Genomic DNA, 21,901 nt, shown 5'->3' on the forward strand with positions numbered 1-21,901 from the left:
GAAGAGAGGTGGAGTGCCTTCTTCCATACGCTTGCAACAATTTGAGCAGGGCTCCTTACATGCTTGGCCAGCTCTACAATTAAATTCCACTGGGTCTAGTGGGGGTTTAGTGCTGAGTAAACCATCACAGATTGTGCTAACTTCTACTTTGGGAATACTGACAGGCAGAAAATTCCAGCAACTAAGGTGCCGTAGCTGCCACAGAGATGTGCGTCAGCTGAACTTGCAAAGTGTAGAGAGACCTGTAGTCCTGTCCCTCAAATAGAAATGTTCCTAAGCTGAACAGAAAATAAATGAAACCCCCTTTTTTCCCTGCAAAATGTCATCCGGCTCACTCCATGCTAAAACCGACCTTATTACAGGCTTACAATAATTCACTCAGTGACCATTCAAAGTTACCACGGCACTGAAAAAAAGAGACACGGCCATTTTTCACACTTGTGGTCATTACACCATCCCCCCATCATGGTCACCTGATTTACCTTCGGATGCTTGATAACTGACTCACATTTATGACGATTGCAGTATTCCGGGGCCTTTTGCAACCTTCTGACCAACAAAGTGAATGGGGAAATTATTACTACTATAACAACTGCAGTGATTCACTTAACAAAGGAGGCAAGAAAAAGCGGGCAAAATTCACTTAGCAAATTTCTCACTTAGAGCAACATAAACTTTGGGCTCAACTGTGGTCGTAAGTCGAGGATTTCCTGTATTTTCTTCCCCTGCAAAAAAAGGCTTCTGTTTTTCTACCTTGTTCTCAGGCTACTTGACAATACATTGTCCATTTCACAAGATGGGGTCTTTGGAATATATTGGGGGAGGGGGGAGAGTGGCAGGCCTAAAGATGGCTAATGTTGTAACCTAGGCTTATTGAGTCCTTACAATACACAATTAGTCCCAAACAAACCTATTTTATTGTAATAGCTGAAAATTACGTTCATTTCCAGCTGAGTCACAATTAGTTGCAAAACAAGTCCTTCGGAAGAAGTCCTTCGGCATAATCACCAACCTTTATCTTCTTTGACACCCTGCCAAAGGCCTTACCTGGCAAAGCCCCATGAAGTTCAGAAACAAACTGCCGACTGGAAACAGAGTTAGCAACATTGCTTTCCTGCAAAAAGCCCAAGTGTCTTTGTTTCTCTTTTAAGCCTTATGGGAGGGGCCAATCATCTTCTGGCCTTATTCCCGAGTTGTCCCTTTTGCTTTAGCTGCTCTTGCCTTCTGGGAGCTCTGCACATGTGCGCACTAGGAACAGGCTCCTCCTGTTCCTCTGCCTCTCTGCTGTCCGACTCTGGGGGCTCCGGAGTCCACACATAACTCCCAGATGGCCCTGGCCCCATCTCTGCCTCCGACGCAGAGCCCTCGTCCAAGCCTTCCCCAAACTCCAGGACTGGCCCATGTTCCTCCCCAACATCCGCACTGTCCGACTCTGCTGCCATCTCTGCAGGCTGCTGGCGGATCACAACAGCTAAGTGCCCCTCTCTAAAATTATTTGAAACTTCTTTTGAACCTTGTTGATTGATCTTGGGGTTCAAAGAACATTTCCAAGCTTCAAGTTCTCCAAGGAAAAAGATCCTACATTATAAAAAAAGTTACATTTTCTTGTCCAACTTGGATCAATTTTATCCAAATAGTTGAAGTTTACCATTTGATTTCCCTCAAAATATACCTCATGCTATAAAAAGAATTCAGAATTCAAGTTGGCATCAACTGTTAGTGACCACCAGATCACTCTTTCTCAACACTGGCAATTTTAATAAAAGGTATAGACTTCAACTCCCAGAATTCCCCATGCTGGATGGGGAATTCTGGGAATTGAAGTCCGCACATTTTAAAGTTGCCAAGGTTGAAAAATACTGATTTTTCTCCAGGATGAATGGAAGACTTACTACATTTTTAAAAGGCACACATTCTTGAATTTATATTTCATGTTGTACAGGTATGGTTTCTTTACTGTAGTGACTCTCATTAATTCAAAGACGACAATAGTAGCAGACAATTCATTGAGTGATTTTTTTCCCTTTTTTTATTTCCAACAAATACAGCACCCGCCTGGCCAGGGATATATAGGAAGTAGGGTTGCGGATGAACAGAGAGGACTTCGGTAGGGAGAAACAGGTGGGAAGACAGTTGTGTGTGCACACGGGTGGGTGGGTGGGTGGGTGGGGGTGTGAATTGAGAAAGTAGTAAGGTTTTCTTTCCTGCTTCTATTCCCTAAGTGAGATTTGCAATTGGGAAAGAGAGGAAATGTCTGGTGGTGACTTTTATCCCAGAATGCTGTTAGGGCACACAGTGCATGGTGTAAGGAAATACCCGGATTTTAAAAAAAACAAACAAAAGTGAAAAAGAAAGAAGGAAAGGAAGGAAGGAAGGAAGGAAGGAAGGAAGGAAGGAAGGAAGGAAGGAAGGAAGGAAGGAAGGAAGGAAGGAACAGAAGGAAGGAAAGGAAGGAAGAAAGAAACAAAAGAGGGAGGGAGGGAAGAGGGAGGGAGGGTGAGAGGAAGGAAGTAAGGAACAAAAGAGGGAGGGAGGGAAGAGGGAGGGAGGGTGAGAGGATGGAAGAAAGGAAAAGAAACAGGTGAAAGAATGAAAAGGATGGATGGGATTGCTGAATGGATGGAAGGAAGGAAGGAACAGAAGGAAGGAAAGGAAGGAAGAAACAAAAGAAGGAGGGAGGGAAGAGGGAGGGAGGGTGAGAGGAAGGAAGTAAGGAACAAAAGAGGGAGGGAGGGAAGAGGGAGGGAGGGTGAGAGGATGGAAGAAAGGAAAAGAAACAGGTGAAAGAATGAAAAGGATGGATGGGATTGCTGAATGGATGGAAGGAAGGAAGGAAAAAAGGAAGAAACAAAAGAGGGAGGGAGGGAAGAGGAATGGAGGGTGGGAGGAAGCAAGGAAGGAAAAGAAAGATGAAAGAATTAAAAGGATGGATGGATGGATGGAAGGAAGGAAGGAAGGAATAGAAGGAAGATGGATGGATGGATGGATGGATGGAAGGAAGGAAGGAAGGAAGGAAGGAAGGAAGGAAGGAAGGAAGGAAGGAAGGAAGGAAGGTTCTCTAGCCCCTAAAAAGGGCAGGATCTCTTGCTACCCCCCTTGCCCTGTGGGAGGGGCAAATGGAGCCCCCTGAATACGATTGGGTTTTGTGTCCCAGAAGTGAACCACAGTGGGGAAATTGGAAGAGTGAGGGGGGGAGGGAGGTAGGGGACGTAGTGATGCAGAAAGGAATATGTCCCCCTAGGATCTGCAAGGGGAGCAGAGAAAGGTGTGTGGGAAGGTGAGCATGGCTGCACCTGCTTGGCAGCTGGGGAAGTGGCCCAGCATTTGTGGTGCTCCTCGCCTTCCTCCTTGAGGTGTGTCTAAAGAGAGGGCTGAGTTTTAAAAAAAGTCTCCCCAGAAAAACATCAGAAGGGGAAGAAACTCTTGTCTGTCCTGATTTGCTTGATTTTTCCAAAGTGTCAGTGTGAAAAATATATATATATATTTATATTTATATATATTTATAGGCTGCTAAGTCACAGAGTCCATGAGGCTCACACTTCTGTTTGGAAGTCGCCCTCTGACAGATCCAGGCTCATGCAATGCTTTTCCCAGTCGGCTGAGTGCAGTTCGAGCTTTTCTCGTGGCTTGGAGGGCAGGGAGCTCAGCGTCATGGCCTTGAAGGTACTCCAAGACTTTTGCTTCTGTTGCTGGCTCTCTGGGCTGGTGACCTCTTGCTGAAGAAGGAGAAGAGGAAGGAGACTCAGGGTGGGAACAATATCATCTATGGCCCACAGAGGTCCAATTGAAGGTGCCCAGTGCTCTTTGGCCAAAACCTCCCCACATTCATTATACTCTATCTTCAGATAGAGCTGGGTTCATACAATTCAAGATTGTAGTAGAAGAATGGTGGAAATTGATTGCTTTTATTAAACAATACTTTGCCTAGATTTGCTTTTGCTTGGAAACCTCTATTGGACTTTCTGCTTGATTCTGAAAGAAGTGAAATTTTAATTTGGGGATTTGATAATTATAATGTTTATGATTATACCCTGTTTTCCCCAAAATAAGACCTCCCCTGATAATAAGCCCAATCGGGCTTTTGAGCGCATGGCAATAAGACCGAGCGCTTATTTCAGGGTTCAAAAAAATATAAGACACGGTCTTATTTTCGGGGAAACACAGTAGAAATATGGTATATTATCATTAACTTTATAGTAAAATTACAGAGGTTAATGTAATCTCTACCCAAGAAAGTTGGAATCTTATCTTTTCTTTTTCTTTCTTTCTTTCTTTCTTTCTTTCTTTCTTTCTTTCTTTCTTTCTTTCTTTCTTTCTTTCTTTCTTTCTTTCTTTCTTTCTTTCTTTCTTCCTTCCTTCCTTCCTTCCTTTCCTTCCTTCCTTCCTTTTCTTTCTTTCTTTTCTCTCTCTTTCTTTTTCTTTCCTGCACTGCTGGTTTTGCTCTTTTTCTGATCTTTTCTTTTTCTATTTTTCTTCTGTTTCCTTATATTTTATTTTTTGTTGAAATTTAATAAAGTCTTACAAAAACAGATTTCAATAGAAGAGAATATATGTAGCTCAGGATTGACTGGTGGATTTCTTGGTGCTCTCTGAGATTAGTTGTTTGCATGCAGATATTTCATTATCCAACTAGGTATCATTATCACTGTTCATGAGTGAGGAGTTTGCTCGCTAGTAGCTTGCCCTGCCAGTATTGGTGGGGGTGTGGTTTTTCTCCTTAATTGTTTATCTGGTGTTAATTGCTACTTATCCTACAGCAAGCTAAATCCAAAACTGCTGGGAATTTCTGGAGTTTGCAATTCAGACAAGTCAGCCATCAGTAGACACATAGAGATAAACCACATTTACACATCATTCAGAAGAGACAGTAATAAAACTGAGAAGGAAATGAAAAGACCAGAATATGCTCTCTGCAGCAGAAATCAGAAAACAATACCTTAATCAAAGTACTATCAAGGAGAAAACACACACCCAGATTGATTTTGTCAGGCAAGCTACTATATATAAACAGGGAGCAAACCCCACTATATATAATCAAGAAGCGAAGTGATATAATTGTGTAATTAAATATTTGCAAGCAGACAACCAAGCTTGGAAAGCCCCAAGGACTCCACACATTCAGAGAAGCAGGGATTAACACCAGGCAAACAAAAAGAAAACAATACCTTAATCAAGAAACTGCTGAGGAGAAAGCCACACCCTCACCAAGACGAGCAGGCCAAACTATTGTATATAAACAGGGAACAAATACCACACTCACTAGTACTGAAGATGTAACCTAGTTGAGTAGCTGAGAGAGCACCAAGGACTCCACAATTCAAGATACATTGAACTACGGTTTATGGGAAAAGCTCTATGGATGGCTTCCCTCATTACATGAAGCGAAGTGTAGTGAAAATCTTTATAGTAGGGAAGCCATGTGTGGAAAAAAAAAGCCTGCCAGGCAAATTGCTAATTACTTTTGTCCTACTGCCAAGAAAAGTGCCTGGCTGAAGCAGGCGGGAATTGAGTTTGACTTCAGGATGTTTCTATCTCCTCTTGCGTGGTGCAAATGTCTTTTCTGGCTCTTCAAAGAATACTTACGCTGGTCATATTCTTTTCGCCACTTCCTGAAGAGACACTCCATCGCTTTTCTCTCTGCATGAAAAGAGCCCAAATGAGTATTTAGTGTTAAGGTCTACCCCATTTCATTCCACCTCATGATGAATTCAGCCAGTGGTGAAATCCAAATTTTTTTACTTCCGGTTCTGTGGGTGTGGCTTGGTGGGCGTGGTGTGGCTTGGTGGGCGTGGCACGGGAAGGATACTGCAAAATCCCCATTCCCAGCCTACTCCTGGGGGAAGGATATTGCAAAATCTCCATTCCCACCCCACTCTGGGGCCAGCCAGAGGTGGTATTTGCCGGTTCTCCAAATGACTCAAAATTTCCACTACCGGTCCTCTGAACTGCTCAAAATTTCCACTACCGGTTCTCCAGAACCTATCAGAATCTGCTGGATTTCACCCCTGAATTCAGCCAAAGTCACACAAAGTTAGACATTTCTTGCAGTAAAAGTCCGATTCCCTTGTCACATAAATATAATGTATATCTGTGGGTGTGGATGCAATCAGTTTGTTTTTAATCTACAGGTAGTCCTCAATTTACTACCACAATGTATGTTGTTACGTGAGAAATTTGCAGGATCCAGTCTGGGTCAGTCACCAGGACCAGAGGTTTTGTCTTCTGAGCTTACGGGTTTTGCTTTATTTTATGACTTCTCTTGCTACATTTGTTAAGTGAATCACTGCAGTTCTTAAATTAGCAACAGGGTTATTAAGTGACTCTGGCTTCCCCATTGACCCATCGTTAGAAGGTCGCAAAACAGAATCACATGATTCAGGCCACTGCAACCGTCATCACTGTGAGTCAGTCGTAAAGCATCCAAAAATAAATCACATGACCATGAGGATGCAGCAACAGTCATAAGAGTGAAAAGTGGTCATAAGCCATCGTAACTTCGAATGGTCACTAAATGAACTGTTATGCACCACTTATGACTGTATGACTGTAATTTTGTTGCTTGTATCCTTACGATTTATATGATTTGATTGCTTATTTGTTCCCTATGACTATCATTAAGTGTTGTACCTTATGATTCTTGATGAACATATCTTTTCTTTTATGTACACTGAGAGCATATGCACCAAGACAAATTCCTTGTGTGTCCAATTACACTTGGCCAATAAAGAATTCTATTCTATTCTTTTCTAAGCTGAGGACTACCTGATAATCTTTCCTGTATGTCAGTGTCATACAAATTCATAGAACATAGAAGAACAGATTGAAAAGGACCTTGGAGGTCTTCTAGTCCAATCCCCTGCTTGAACTGGAGATCCTATACCATTCCAGACTAATTCCAGTCTCTTCTTAAAAACCTCCAGTGATGAAGCATCCAGAATTTCTGGAGGCATGCTCCACTCATTAATTGTTCTCATTGTCAGGAATTTGTTCCCCTTAATTCTAATTTGGATCTCTATTTAAGACTGTTCCATCTGTTACTTCTTCTCCTGCTCTCAGATGCTTTGGAGAATAGGTTTACCCCTCTTCTGGTGACAGCCCCTGAAGTACCGTATTTTTCAGAGTATTAAGACGCACCTTTTTCCCCCAAAAAAGAGGGTGAAAATCTGAGTGTGTTTTATATTCCGAATGTAGCCCCGCCCAGCTTCTCAAACAGAGGTTTCAGTGGCTGAAAAAAGCATCAGAAAAGAAGCTTCAGAAAAGAAGCCTCCAAACAGAGCTTCAGAGGCTTCTTTTCTGAAGCTGTTTCAGAGGCTTTCAGAGGCAGGAAAAAAAGTTTTTTCTGAAACAGAGTTTCAGAAGTTTCAGAGGCAGAAAAAAAAGCAAAAAAAAGCAAGGCACAATGCTCACAACCAACGAACCTGTTGCTAAAATTCACCTCTGGGAACAGCTGATTGGGGGTATTCCGGGAGGTTGATCCACCTGCCAATCAGCTTTTTTCTTATTTTCCTCCCCAAAAACTAAGGTGCATCTTATACTCTGAAAAATACGGTACTCGAAGATTGCTATCATGTCATCCCTAGTCCTTCTCTTCATTAGACTAAACATACCTAGTTCCCTTAACTGTTCATCATATGATTTAGCATCCAGATTGCCTATCCACTTTGTTATTCTTCTCTGCAGTCTTTCTATAGTTTCAGCATCTTTTTTTGTATTGTAGTGATCAGAATGTAGTGGTAGACTGAACACAATTTGTCAATCTAAATATTAAAATCAGGTGGAGTTTTCCATTAAAGTTAACTAATTTTTAGTTATAGCCCATGTCCAATAAATCCCAAGTTCTTCATACATCAGTAAACTATAATATTTGATATATAAGTCAATATCACATTAGTAAACCTTATTTCTTTTCCTTTATTAGCTTACTTATTGTTATTGAACCAAAAAACTGCATTCTGGAGCAAACCAAAACTATTTGTCCCTTCTTTTATTTTACACTCTCAGCATATTGATGCTGAAATCCAGCACTTACAATACATTCTTGAGATAGCCAAGACACTTCAAAGATAATCTTTTTTATTATTATTAAATGCATCTTAAAATCATTCTTTAACAAAGTAATTCACTCATTTGTTTAAAAAAAAAATCAAGAAATCCAACCATTTATACTACTGGTTGTGTAAATTCTAGACACTTGGCCTGAGAGAAGAGCTTTAGTAGAAGGGCCCATAAGTTATGGAAAGGTTGTGAGACTTCAATCAAACACTTGAGTTTGGTCAGTTGCAGTTCTTCAATCACAAGGGAATATCTAGATCGGGATGTTCAACCTTGGCAACTTTACGACTTGTGGACTTCAATTCCCAGAATTTCCCAGGAAGCATAAAATCCACAGGTCTTATTTGCTAAGGTTGGAAACCTTTGATCTAGAGGCTGGGCATCTTTCAGCATGGAGGTGCTATCTTGGCAATGATTCTTCGTCATGATTAATAGATATAACGCAATCTGGGTTGTTGTTTTTTGGTGGTGTGCATTTGTACATGTAAGGAGCTTGGAAAATAGAATGCCAATCAACCCCTTAAACTGAATGCTTTGTATCAATTACATTATTTCCTCCGCGTTGAGGTCTACACATAAAGGTATTAAAAGTAGTCCTCAACATACAACCATTTATTTAGCAACCATTCAAAGTTACAATGGCAATAGTGACTTGCAACTAGTCCTCACACTTAAAAATCATTGCAGCATCCCCATGGTCACATGACCAAAATGTGGGTGCTTGAGAACCATCAGCATATGATGCTTGCCGCATCCCAGGGTCAAGGATTATCTATACTGAGATGATGAAAAGTTTCATAGCTTGGATGGGTTCAGGAAGAGGCTAGTCAGCCATTTTTCTCTTGCATTAATAGTGACTAAGCATCTATGTCTCTTGCCCTGTGGTCAAGAAATCTATACTATTAGGAATACTCTCATTTGGACTCCTGCACTGAGCCAAGGGTTGAGCTCGGTCAGCTACCATATTTTTTGGAGTATAAGAAGAACCTTTCCCCCCCAAAAAAGAGGGTAAAAATCTGGGTGTGTCTTATACTCTGAATGTAGCCCCGCCCAGCTTCTCAAACAGAGGTTTCAGAGGCTGAAAAAAGCATCAGAAATGAAGCTTCAGAAAAGAAGCCCCAAACAGAGCTTCAGAAAAAGAAAAGCCTCCAAACAGAGCTTCAGAGGCTTTTTTTCTGAAGCTGTTTCAGAGGCTTTCAGAGGCAGGAAAAAAAGTTTTTTTCTGAAACGGAGTTTCAGAAGTTTCAGAGGCAGAAAAAAAAAAGCAAAGAAAAGCAAGGCACAGAGCTCACAACCAATGAACCTGTTGTTAAATTCATCTCTGGGAACAGCTGATTGGGGGTATTCAGAGAGGCCGATCCACCCACCAATCAGCTTTTTTCTTATTTTCCTCCCCAAAAACTAAGGTGCGTCTTATACTCAGGTGCGTCTCATACTCCGAAAAATACGGTAAGTGCTCCCTTCCTAGACTTTTTCAAAGGTGTCAAACCTGCTTCTAAGCCTGCAGCTTTTTTGAGCCTTACCTCATTGCGGATTTGCCTTTTATTCCTGTCTTCCCATCCTTACCTTTGAAGCATTAGTGGCTGGAGCACGATACCGATCCAAAGTGTGGAATTTCTGATTCAACTCATGGTAGAGTTCTGAATGGCGTTTCTTTGTGTGCATAACTTTCTGCAAATGTTCACAGCAATAATCCCCGAGATGAAATGAGGGAGAGAGAAGAGAAAAGAGAGGTCACTGTTTGGCTTGAAGAGCTCTATCCCTCACATCTTCTCACCCAAAATGTGTGGCTAATGAAAAAAGAATCAAATACAGGAACTTTCTTGATAACTTCTTGAGGCTTAGCTTAGCCATCATCTTTCTAAGCAAGGGGAGGTTCAGATTGTTATGCTGGATGTCGACACTAGGTCAAAACTTTCTGATGGCTGAGCTAAACTTCAAGAGGGTATCAAGAAAGCTCCCATTGTATGCTTCCCTGTTCTCTGCTGCAGGATGCCTACGAAAAATGGGCATGAGCACTTATGATGGGCAAACAACTTCAAAGTACTGATAGAAGAGAATATTTGTAGCTTAGGGTTGAATTGTGGGGTCCTTGGTGCTCTCTGAGCTTGGTTGTTTTCTTGTAGAGCCCTAAAGGTGCTTTTTCAAGAGACAAGTGGACTTTCTTGATTTTCTTTGAAGACATTTTGCTTCTCATCCAAGAAGCTTCTTCAGCCCTGACTGGATGGTGGGGAATGGAAGGATTTATAATCCTTGCAGACAGCTGGTCATTTGCATCCTTTTAGAGAGTCGTTGAGGCCGCTAGGAGGTTTATCTGTGTCCTCAGGGTCACCTGAGTAGTGCAAATGGGTGTGGAGCCTTCTTGGAACTGCTGAAAGGACTGTGATGTAGACTGGAGATTGATGATGTTGCATCCCTCCCTCTGTTAAGAGAGGGCTGTTCAATTTTGACATAGTTGGCCTCTTCGTCCCTTCTTTCAAACCAGCGGTCCTCTCTGTCCAAAATCTGGACTTTGCTGTCTTCAAAAGAGTGTGAAGTTTCCGAAAGATGCCCTAATTAATTCATGAGCCATGAGCCAAACTTCAAAAGAAATACAGTCATTTATTAGGAGCACCATTTCGGCAATGTTCGGATGCAGTTAGAACTAATCCCACGTAGATTTACGTTCCCCTATGACCTTGTCTCTCCCCTCCTCCCTGGCCATGTCATAAATCACATTCTCCAATTAACCACTTTGGCTGCCTGTGAAATCCAACACCCTTCTTCTGATTGCGGAAAGAAAGCATGTATGGAATGTAGCTTCAGTTAGGGAAGTCAATCAGCTCTATCAGTTCTCCCTCCCTCCTGCTTATGGCAACTTGAAAGCTTTGCAAGTTGACATTGAGTGGCCTTCGTCTTTTACAATGATAGAGATAAATCTCCAGGTGGCCTCAATGACTCTCTAAAATAAGGGTGTCAAACTTGATTGTGTCATGTGACATATCGTGACGTTTTTTGCTTTTGCAGAGCTGGGGTGGGTGTGGCCTGCCTGTGATGCATCCAGCCTGTGGGCCGCCAGTTTGACAGGCCTGCTCTAAAAGAACGCAAATGACCAGCTGTCCATTCCCCACCATCCAGTCAGAGTTGAAGAAGCTTCTTTAGATGAGAAGTGAAATGTCTTCAAAGAAAAAACAAGGAAGTCCAGTTGCCTCTTGAAAAAAGCACCTTTGGGACAACCATGACCTGGATGACTAAGAATCTCCAGAGACACTTTTCTTATAAAGGTTTCATGGTAACTTGGTAACCTCATCAGTGCACCAAGTCCCTTAATTTTAATCCTTTTGCTTACCTTCCTACCCTTTAGTTCATTCATGACTTTTCCTTACTCTACATGTTCTTTCATGTCAAGCTTTTTATTTTTTTAAGACAAACAACATCTGGAGTTGGGGTGGAGAGCTTTTTCCTCTTGCCAGCTGGTGGCTGGAGATGATTTTTTTTTTTTGTTAGTAAATTTGTTAGTAAGTTGTTTAAAGAACCCTCATGGATTATGGCAGCCTTTGCTTATTATTTCTGGGAGTAACCAACCCAGGACAACTTTAAAAGACTATTGTGTTGTGAATTCCCAACAACAATGTTGCACAAGCAGAAAATAATTGGACAGTAACTAGGAAGCAAAACAGGACTGCCTAATTTTCCAAAGGGATTTTTTTTAAAAAAATAAAATACACAATTGACTAGTTCTGAGAGTATCTTGGCAGAAGGCAGAAACAATCTGCCGGGAATTTGAGAAAGAGATCATCCCCTGGGAGCATCCCCTGCAACCTCTTGAGCTTCTTAAAATTTTGGTCAAATGAGATCTGAACCTCTAAAGATTTGATAGATCTTTAGAGGTTCTGACTTGTGAGAAGACTGCGATGTGAAGGCAAACACATCCTTGAGCTGTTATGCATTTCCTCCAACATTGTGATCAGACTAGGCTTCCTCTATCAGAAAAGGCAGAGATGAAAGACCAGTGGTTTGGGGTATGTTCTCCTTGAACTGTTTCTGTCTTCTTTTGTGATGATGAGGAGGAGAAGAATAGTTTTCAGGTGCATTACAATTGCACTGGCAATTGTAAGAATCAAAGATTGGCTTCAGCGTGTTCTTGTTCTCCTGTCTCCCATCAAATTTCTCTCTTGTGCTTTGCCTTTTTCAGATCGTAAATCTGAAGGTCACAGAAGGTTGTGTGAATAAACCACTCGGAAATCTTTTCCTATGAGATTGGGGCAGCTGTGCTTTTAATACACAAAAAAATATGTCTATTCAAGTAACTCAAAGAGGCCCAGGACATTCCATGAGGTGAGAGGCTAAAACCAGAAATTTAACCTTGGAAACAGTCCTCCAGAAAATGGAAAACTAAATTTTTTGAAAGGGCCTCTGGGACTGTTCTCCATCAATACAGGTAGTCCTTGATTTACGACAGTTCATTTAGTGACTGTTCAAAGTTACAACGGCACTGAAAAAAAGTGACTTATGACTGTTTTTCACACTTATGACCGTTGCAGCATCACACGATCAAAATTCAGATTCTTGGCAACTGACTCATATTTATGACGGTTGTAGTGTCCCAGAGTCATGTGATTCCGTTTTGCGACCCTCTGACAAGCAAACTCAATAGGGAAGCCAGATTCACTTAACAACCCTGTTACTAATGTAACAACTACAGTGATTTACATGGCCATATTGGAAAGACCGGTCAAAAAATGGGACAAAATTCACTTAAGAAATGACTCGCTTAGCAACAGAAATTTTGGGCTCAATTGTGACTGCAAGTTGAAGTACTACCTGTACTTTGGGAATTGTGTATCCATGGTCGGTATCATTTGGTTTATTTTGCTTTTGTGATATAGTGTTTTGCATTATTATCGAGCTTAGTGAGCATTCTTTACCATGGATGCTTTATTGTGCTTGTGTTTTTTGTTGAAGGGAGTTTGAAAGGATTCAGTAGCACAGAAAAATAACAAATAAACAACAATCAATAAACAGATCTTCCAGAACACTGCCAACAGTAACACCCATCATAAAGCATAACGATCAGCCGACTGGTAACATATCACAACGTAAGATACAGAAAGCAGTAGTGAGGAACAAAATTAAACCTACAACATGGATCAAAATGCCTAGAAAGCATTTTGAGGAACAAAATTAAACTTACAACATGGATCAAATTGCCTAGAAGGCAGCCACACCCAGCAAGCAGAGGGGAGAATGTTTTTTTGCTACCCTTTAACTTTTAACCCATTTCATTTTAGTCTTCTCCCTAATTGCCAAATGGTTAGTTCCCGTGCAAGTATGAAAGAGCCACTGCCCTACTCTGCTTCATCATGAGATGCACTGTGGTGGAATGTAATCTGGATTCCCAGGAGGAAGGGGCTGCTTTCCACTGGGCAAAGAGGCAGCGGAGCTTGGAAACTTTGGTTGGCAGGGAGAGGATTAAAATAAATCCACCCTAGCACTTTGCAGAATATATCTGCAGTTACGCATAATTGTTTTAGTCCGGTAAGATTCTGTCTATAGGTAAAGAACAATAATGGAAACTACTCTAAAGCGACTTCACGTGTCTTTCTTAGTCCTTGGGCCTGATTTTATCAGGGCAATCTGGAATGGTAAGAAGGTTGCATAGAATTTGCATGCATAAACATTTTACTTTGTCCAGTTGAGTTGAGATGCTACAACTGGAACAGTGCAAAGGCCTGCCTGATTCCCAGAGACATTCAAAGTCAGGCTAGACTAGGAAGTATTCAGGGAAAGGATGTCTTAGTCATTTACTTGATTACCGAGGAATGTATCTGGGAATCAACCCCACTCTTGCTGTTCCTGGTTTTGAAGGTTTTGCATTTAGGTTGACTTGTAATTTGTAATTTTGCTAATGGGAGTTGAGACAAAGAGCTCATTCTGCCCTGCATCAATCCAGAAATGTGGTCACAAATGTTTTTTCCACAGCTCAGTGCAATTGCAGGGATGAAAAGTGGGGGAGAGAAGAAACAAGATGGGTGCGGTTTAAGAAAATAAATAAAATTGAGCCCTGAGCTGAAGGTGAAGGATGCTGCTCTTTTTTCCCCGGCTTGCTGAAAAATCTGTTTAGTTTGCATTTATTCCAGATTTCCTGAATGCTTATTTCCAGAACCAAGACACGAACTATAATGCAACCATCTCTTAATATTCACGTTTTTCTGAATTTTGCAAAGCTGTTTCCCAACCCAGATGTTAAGAAATGCAGGTATTTGTGAAAATGAGCCCCAAATGCTTATATTGGCAAAAAATAATAATAATAATAACTGAAATTTATTAGAGGAAGGGAACTCATTTGGAAAGGAAAGCTTATATTAGAAAAACAGTACGTGCTCATTTCTGCATTAGAAGAGAGGCCCTTATAAAGTAGAGTCCTAACTTCTTTTCCCTCCTGCTGCCCCCCAGCTGATCTAGAAATGAGAATCTGAGCAAAATTAAACTTGACAAATTCACCTATTCCTGTTCTTAACCAACTGACATTGAGTTAAAAGCAGACTGACAGCAGAGTCCTGGGTATTCTGCCCTCAAAGTCTGTAACAGTTTTATGCAGGTTGCACTGACACAATTTCCCCCCCTCCCCAAGAGTTCTGGGATTAGTAAATTGGCAAGAATATGTAGGCATTTGTAAAACCTCCCCCCATTATTTACTGAAATTTCAGAAGATCTGCAGGCAAGGGGGGTTTCCATTATTTTCATTTCAGTGCTACCCACAATTACAGATCTTAAATCAGTTTGCAATGATTTAAAATACAAAAAAACCAGACTGAAACATTACAAGTTATTCAATTTAAAAGGTGACGGAAGAACAGGACAAAAATGAAATCACAACAATCACAAAACAGGAATGCCTTAAGGAAGAAGCAGACTTTTAAAAAAGTGCCTAACAGATACAATCTCTTGATGGCCATCAGTTGGAGATATTACAATTGTATCCCTTACGAGCAGGAAGTTGGACTAGATGTTCTCCAAGCTCACTTTCACCCTTACATTTTGAAATTCAAGGGCTTCCAGAGGGAGAACATTTCAGAGGAGGCTTGTGGTTTTTGGCATCCAATGGAGGACTTTCCCAGTTGATCTTAGCAATCAAAACAATCTGTCAGGTGTCCTGGTCATTTGTACATCAAGGTTAAGACCTGTAGCCTGACTTGGTAGTTATACACCAAGACATACAGTAGTTTAGCTGATACATGATAAGTTTCTTTAGACTCCAATGACAGTGATAATCTAGGATAACCCTCAAATAACATACCTACTCTTTCAGGAGGGATTACCTCCCCTGTAGTTGAAGCAAATTTCCTAATTTTTGGATTCTCCCCACAGCCTTGATTTCCATCCCGTCTGGATTCGGTTTTTAAGGATGAATTGTTTCAGAGGCATGGGAACGTACAGCTAATACTGCATAATTTTTTTCAATATAGTTTTCTTTGTTGTATTGCAAACACTTTGAGTCCTGTGAGTTAGGCATCGTTATCAATTTCTGAAGATATCAACATATATCAGCATATTGATGATACTTCATCCCCGAATTGATGACTACATCCAATGGCTTTGTACAGATGCTAAGTACCATTGTGGATATCTCTCAGCATAGCTAAGGTAGTATAATACTTTGAAATTTTCCCTGAAAGTCCTACTGGAATCACTGGAATCTAAGGATCCAATCCCAACTCTCAGAAATGCTCCAGGAGGATATTAATTGATATTATCAAAAGCCACTGAAAGACCAACTAGGAGGAAGAGAGTCCCTCTGTCTCTCTTCCACAGGAAGTCATCTACCATACTTGATGATTTTCTCTTCAAATCAGGCCAAAAGGTTTTTAGATAATCAGCATCCTCTAAGAATGTCTGCAGCAACATAGATCATCTTTCCTTGATTGGAAAAATGGTATCCCATCACACAAAGATTTCTTCACCACTTTCTGGATCTACCTAGTCATCTCCCTTAGGGTACCTCAAATAATGGGCAGGATTTAGGAAGGCATATGGTTCCTCAAGAGTCTTATTGAGTCTCCTTGAGACTTGGAAATGGAAAGTGATCTCATAGAGATTGGCCAGGTATAACCACAACATCTTAATATGTATTGCGTCAAATCCAGAGTTCATGATAATATAAAGACAAGTGATTTTATGCTCTAAATGCCTCACAAATCTGTCACAGCAGATCCCTGAAGGTTCCAACATCAGATTTTCCAAAACAGATGACAACAAACCCTTAATCACTTTAAAGTGCTCTGCTGGACAGCTTCTTAAGGATGCAGTGGAGATTGCACAGAAAGCTTTCTCTGCAACCTTCACCACTGAGTAATAAGCATGAATGATTCTTACAGTGTCTGCAGTCTAGTGGTTTCCTGAAAAAGTAAAAATATTCGACTTCACTGTCCCAGAGAGAGGACTTTGTGATCATTGTTATCAGTGACTTATTCTGTTTCCATTCAATAAATCAACAGGGGTTTACAAAAGTTCACTGATTCTGGAAATTCTTCCAGAACCTCTGAGAAGCCATCAGATTCCCTAAAACTCCAGGCCTGATTATCTGAATTGATCCCCTTCCCTATTGGAGTAGGAAAGTTAGATACCTAACTTCTCTGTGTGATGGTTTACCCATGAAATAAAATTCTCATTGGCTTGATGATAACTTCAGACACACTCATGATTGTCCAAGAGATAATTAAATCTTAGACAGGAATAAATATTTTACAATAGCACTAGCACTTAGACTTATATACCACTCCATAGTGCTTTACAGCACTTTCTGAGTGGTTTACAGTGTCCCCAACAATATGGGCCCTCATTTTATTGACCTCAGAAGGATGAAAGGCTGAGTTGACCTCGAGCCCTTCAGAATCAAACTCCAGACTGTGGGCAGAATTAGCCTGCAATACTGCATCCTAACTACTGTGCCACCAATTCTGGGCACCCACCACTCCAGCCCATCCTCCACACCGAGGATATAAAGACAGAGCTCCCACCTAGACAATTGTCCCCCGAATTCAGATCCCATCAGAACAAAGTCAACTGGACACTCCCCATCCCAGGGGTATCATTACAGAATTTAGACAACTGGTCTGGCCAGCAGTTAGACAGGGCACAACTCACTTAATTATACACCAGGTGGGCACTCACCTCAAAATCCAGGTCAGAGTACCGTAGTCTTTTCCTCTGAGGAGGGAGGCATGAAGTAAGCATACCACAAAGGGGGGAGGAGGGAAAAAAAGAAAAGCCTTCATTACTTTGTCTAGTTCTTAGATAGAGTTTTGGAGAGCGGATGGTTGGAAGGCACCCAAGAAATCATCAGAACACAGAGAGATGGAAGTGTGGGAAGGGGTTTAGAAGAAGCAGGAGGAGAAAGTTATCTCCAAAGCATTACAGGAGCAGAGAATAGGGTCAACCCCAGTGATGGGATTCAGCCGGTTCGCACCACTTCGGGAGAACCGGTTGTTAACTTTCTGAGCAGTTTGGCAAACTGGTTGTTGGAAGAAATCATTAGGGCAGAGAACCGGTTGTTAAATTACTTGAATCTCACCACTGGTCAACCCTAATGCAGCTTGGTGGCCATTTCCTTTAGCCAATTGTCTGTGGCTACAAAATGGGTTACCAAAGCTGTTTGTGCTAAAAAAACCCTACTATTCTAGCTGCATCTTCCAACAGGCTCTTAGATGACAATTTTTCAATGGCTTCCAGTTTTGAGAAGCTCATATCACTTGGATGAGTTCTTTCTTTCAATGTACCCCAACATTGGAAGAGCAAATGGAAGGGAAGAAGTTGAGTTTTAGCATTTGACTGCAAAGATAGGGAGTTGATTGCATTTCAGCACAACTTTCCCATTTTAGTGTCTTCCACATAATAGTGGAAAAGATAATTCATGCCACCCTTTCCTGAAGTCCAAGACCATGAGAATAGAATCCAGAGGGCAGACCCTTTCTTCTCCTTGTCTGTTCATCTCGATCCCACTGCCAACTTGAAGCTCAGCCCCATTGCCATACTTCAATGGCAATGTGGTGCTCTTCCCTACCTCTACCCCCCAAAAAACCCTCACCTTCCTTCTTCCCTCCTGTGAACCCATTCAGAAGCTGCTGTTTTGTTGCTCCCTCCCCCCAAGGTTTGTCTGAAGGGACTACTTTTTCTCCTCAAAAAAAAAAAAGAAAAAAAAAAGAGAGAGAATAAAAATGCAAAAGCTGTGGCTTCCATGGCAGTACCAAATAGAGAAACTCTTCAGCAAGGGGGAGGGAGCAAGCTCACAGCATATTCACTAAACATCAGAGGAAAAAGTGGAGGATTAAATGCAGATTAAATCAAGTTAGGAATCCGTGTGGTCTAAGGATGCAGGGAAAAGCCTTCTGAAATAGATGGGCAAAGGACTGCTTTTATGCTTCTTGAGCGAGCTCTGCTTTTCACATGCCTGTCCTTGAATTCAAAGTCAGACCACTTGCTGCAGGCAACAGTTTCTGCAGGGAAAACAGACACAGTCACGGGTACAGGCTCAAATTGGTTGAACAATCCATTTTAACTCCGGGGAAGATTGTCCAATCAGATTTAGTGCAGAAGTTGAAAAAGGCTAAGACCATCTTGGGAGGCATTCATGTGGTGGAATGTAGTCTGGATTCCCAAGAGGGAGGGGCAGCAAAACATAGAGAGTTTGGTCAGATGGAAGAGCATTTTAAAGGTTCTTCCCTAATTATTCCCAGGGTATATTTATAGTGATTGCAAATACAGGTAGTCCTCAGCTTACGAACACAATGGAACCAAACATTTATGTTGCTCCGTGAGACCATTTTACGACTTTTCTTGATATAGCTGTTAAATGAATCACTGCCGTTGTTGAGTTAGTAACACAGTTGTTAAGCAAATCCAGCCTCTCCGTTGACTTTGCTTGTCAGAGGTTTGCAAAAGGTAATCATACGACTCCAGGACCCTGCAATTGTCATAAATATGAGTCAGTTGCCAAATGTCTGACTATTGATCACCTGACCACGGGGAAGTTGCAATGGCGATCAACGGTCATAAGTCACTTTTTCAATGCCATTGTACATTTGAACGGTCGCTAAATGTACTGTTGTAAGTTGAGGACTACCTGTAGTTGTTTTAACTTGGCAAGATTTCTGTCTGCTCATGAAGAAGAAGAGTCAAGGGAACTGCTCAGAAGTAATCCCACATGTCTTCCATGATCCTTGGGGCCTGAGAGGGAGGCATGCAAGCTCTTCCTGCACTGAGGAACACTCAGGAATAATGGCTGATACTTCATGCTCAACCATAAATCAGTAGAACATATTAAAAACTTACCTTGGGTTTATATTACAAGCTCCTGGTTCAAAATGGTGAGACAATAGCACTTAGACTTATATACTACTTCACGGTGCTTTACAGCCCTCTCTAAGTGGGTTTACAGAGTTAGCATATTGCCCCCAATAATCTGGCTCCTCATTTTACCCACCTCGGAAGGATGGAAGGCTGAGTCAACCTTGAGCCTGGTGAGATTTGAACTGCTGAACTGCAGCTAGCAGTCAGCTGAAATAGTCTGCAGTACTGCACTCTAACCACTGCGCCACCTCGGCTCTATATAACATTCTTTGTATTCTTCTCAATTCTTGGAGACCTGATAAGTAAGCATGGCATTCAGCTCTATGGTAACTCTGCACTGATCAATCCATACATGGGGTGCTCATCTCTAGCTCTGGGCATTCCTTGTTAAAAGGGGCACAGAGAATTTGAAGCAAGCTCAGAGGACAGTCACCATGGTGATCTGGAACTCCCAGAAGACAAAGAAGGGTTGAAGGCAGGGGTGAAATGCTCCCAGTTTCGACTGGATCACCCGATCCGGTAGCGATGGCGGTGGGTCATTCCGAGAACCAGTAGCAAAATCCCTGCCCACCCCCCATGCCCAGGTGAGCCGCATGATCATCAGAGGCTTTTTTAAATTATTTTTAAAAGCATTTTTTCTACAACCTCTTCTGATGAAAAAATGCTTTTAAAAGTAAAAAAAAAAATCTCTGATGATCGCGTGGCTCAGCTTTGCATCATCAGAGGTTTTTCAAAGCATTTTTTTCTGCAACCTCTTGGCCGGAGAGGTGGTAAAAAAAATTGCTTTGAAAAGTCTCTGACGATCCCAGCTGAGTTGCCTGATTGGCAGAGGCTTTTCAAAGCATTAGAAAAAATGCTTTGAAAAGTTAAAAAAAAAAGTTGACCATGCCCACCCAGTCACATTTCCCCCACCACCAAGCCACGCCCACAGAACTGGTAGTAACAAATTTTACATTTCACCCCTGATTCAAGGCACTGGCCATGTTCAGCTTGCAGAAAGGAAGACCAAAGGGAAATATTGTGATGGTGACTAAGCAGCTAACAGGTTGTCACATGCAAGAAGGGTCAGGTTTTTCTCCAACAAAATTGAGAGGAGGACAAAGGCCGAATGGTTGAAATTAAAAGGAAGAAGGTTCAGGTTGAATGGGAGACGGACTGTCAGGGTAGTAAAAGCACTGCATGCTGGAACAGGCTGCTGAAATTGTGGTAGACTCCCCTTTGTTGCAGCTTTCAAATTGAGATTTGGCTGGTCAACCCACGGGGATAATTGAGGTCTATAAATCTGTGAAATCCTTTTCTACCCGTGGCAGAAAAACCTGTCTGGGAAATTTTGAGAGTCCATGTCCTCCCATGTCCTGTGATGGAATCTGCAACTGGAGAAAGAGAATTCTAACAAGAAGACTGCAGTTACCCAGGGAGGAGGCAATACATTCCAGAGAGGCCTCAAAACAAGAGGCAGCACAGTCCTGAACAGGATGGTGGGGGAAGGAAAAGGTTCAGGGTAGCCATAGCCTAGAACAGTGATGGCTAACCTTTTTGCCATCGCGTGCCAAAAGCGGGGGTTGTGCGGGGGTGTGTGTTGCATGCGTGCATGCCCACACCCATAATTCAATGCGCCCTGCCCCCCTGCGCATGAGTCCCCTGCACTCCCCCCGCTTTTGGCACAGTAGGCACGGTAGGCACGTTTTTTGCCCTCCCCAAGCTCCAGAGACTTTCTTGGAGCCTGGGGAGGGCGAAAACGGCCTTCCCTGCCCATCCGGAGGCCCTCCGGAGGCTGGAAATGGCCCATTTCCCCCTTTCTCCAGATTCCAGGGGCTTTCTAGGAGCCGGGGGGGGGGCAAAAACGGCTTTCCCCATTTCCCAACTTCCGGTGGGCCCAGAAGGCCCAAAAATCAGATGGCCAGCGTGTGTATGCACACTGAGCTAGAGCAATGCTCGCATGCCCACAGATATGGCTCCACATGCCACCTGTGGCACGCATGCCATAGGTTCGCCATCACAGGCCTAGAATCTGCCAGGATACAGTATATGTATTAGATTAGCAGGTAATAGCTTTAGTATGGCAAGATTCTATCTATTAGAGGTAAGCAAATAAAGATCTGGATTCATTTGGATTTCACTCTATCGTCTTTAGGATTATGCCTGACACGTCTACAGCATAAAATAGCCAAGCTTAAGAAACACTAATTTGGACCTTCACCACAACTCTTCTAGAACCTTTGGGGACAAAGCCATTAGCAATCCCAGGGTAAATTTGAGGTGCAAAGAACCTGTCCAACTTTGTCTAGTCAAAGCATTTTTAATTAGACAAATGATTCCAAATGTGTGCACATACCACCTTGTATGCAAGCGCCCCCTTGGTCTCAAATATCAACTTGTATACATGGAAACACCCTTTTTTGTGAATTGCTGTATGCAGGTCTACATCTTGCAACCGCCACCTTTCCTCATATGGTCACCTGTGCACATCAAATGCATTTATAGTGTTTTCAAAACCCACGTATGCAACCGATGAGGAGAA

The 21,901-nt window shown here is 42.0% G+C and overlaps 1 protein-coding gene across 7 annotated transcripts in view; it reads right to left on the reverse strand.

The window, feature by feature from the left end:
* Window positions 1-2,006: 2,006 nt before the first annotated feature.
* ADGRB2 (adhesion G protein-coupled receptor B2) overlaps window positions 2,007-21,901 on the reverse strand; it is a 313,970-nt gene continuing 294,075 nt past the window's right edge. For 6 of the 7 annotated variants that reach the window (XM_034413346.3, XM_060691413.2, XM_034413343.3 and 3 more), the window contains 4 exons: window positions 17,206-17,241; window positions 9,619-9,723; window positions 5,584-5,637; window positions 2,007-3,716 (listed from right to left, as the gene is read on the reverse strand). In XM_034413346.3, coding sequence (XP_034269237.2) covers window positions 3,534-3,716; window positions 5,584-5,637; window positions 9,619-9,723; window positions 17,206-17,241 — 378 coding nt within the window. In that variant the 3' untranslated portion in view covers window positions 2,007-3,533. The remainder of the gene's footprint in view (window positions 3,717-5,583; window positions 5,638-9,618; window positions 9,724-17,205; window positions 17,242-21,901) is intronic. The other variant, XM_034413344.3, reaches the window with a different exon arrangement.

This window comes from Pantherophis guttatus, chromosome 10 (assembly GCF_059756535.1).
Source record: "Pantherophis guttatus breed Tessera chromosome 10, ASM5975653v1, whole genome shotgun sequence".
NCBI classification, from domain to species: domain Eukaryota; kingdom Metazoa; phylum Chordata; class Lepidosauria; order Squamata; family Colubridae; genus Pantherophis; species Pantherophis guttatus.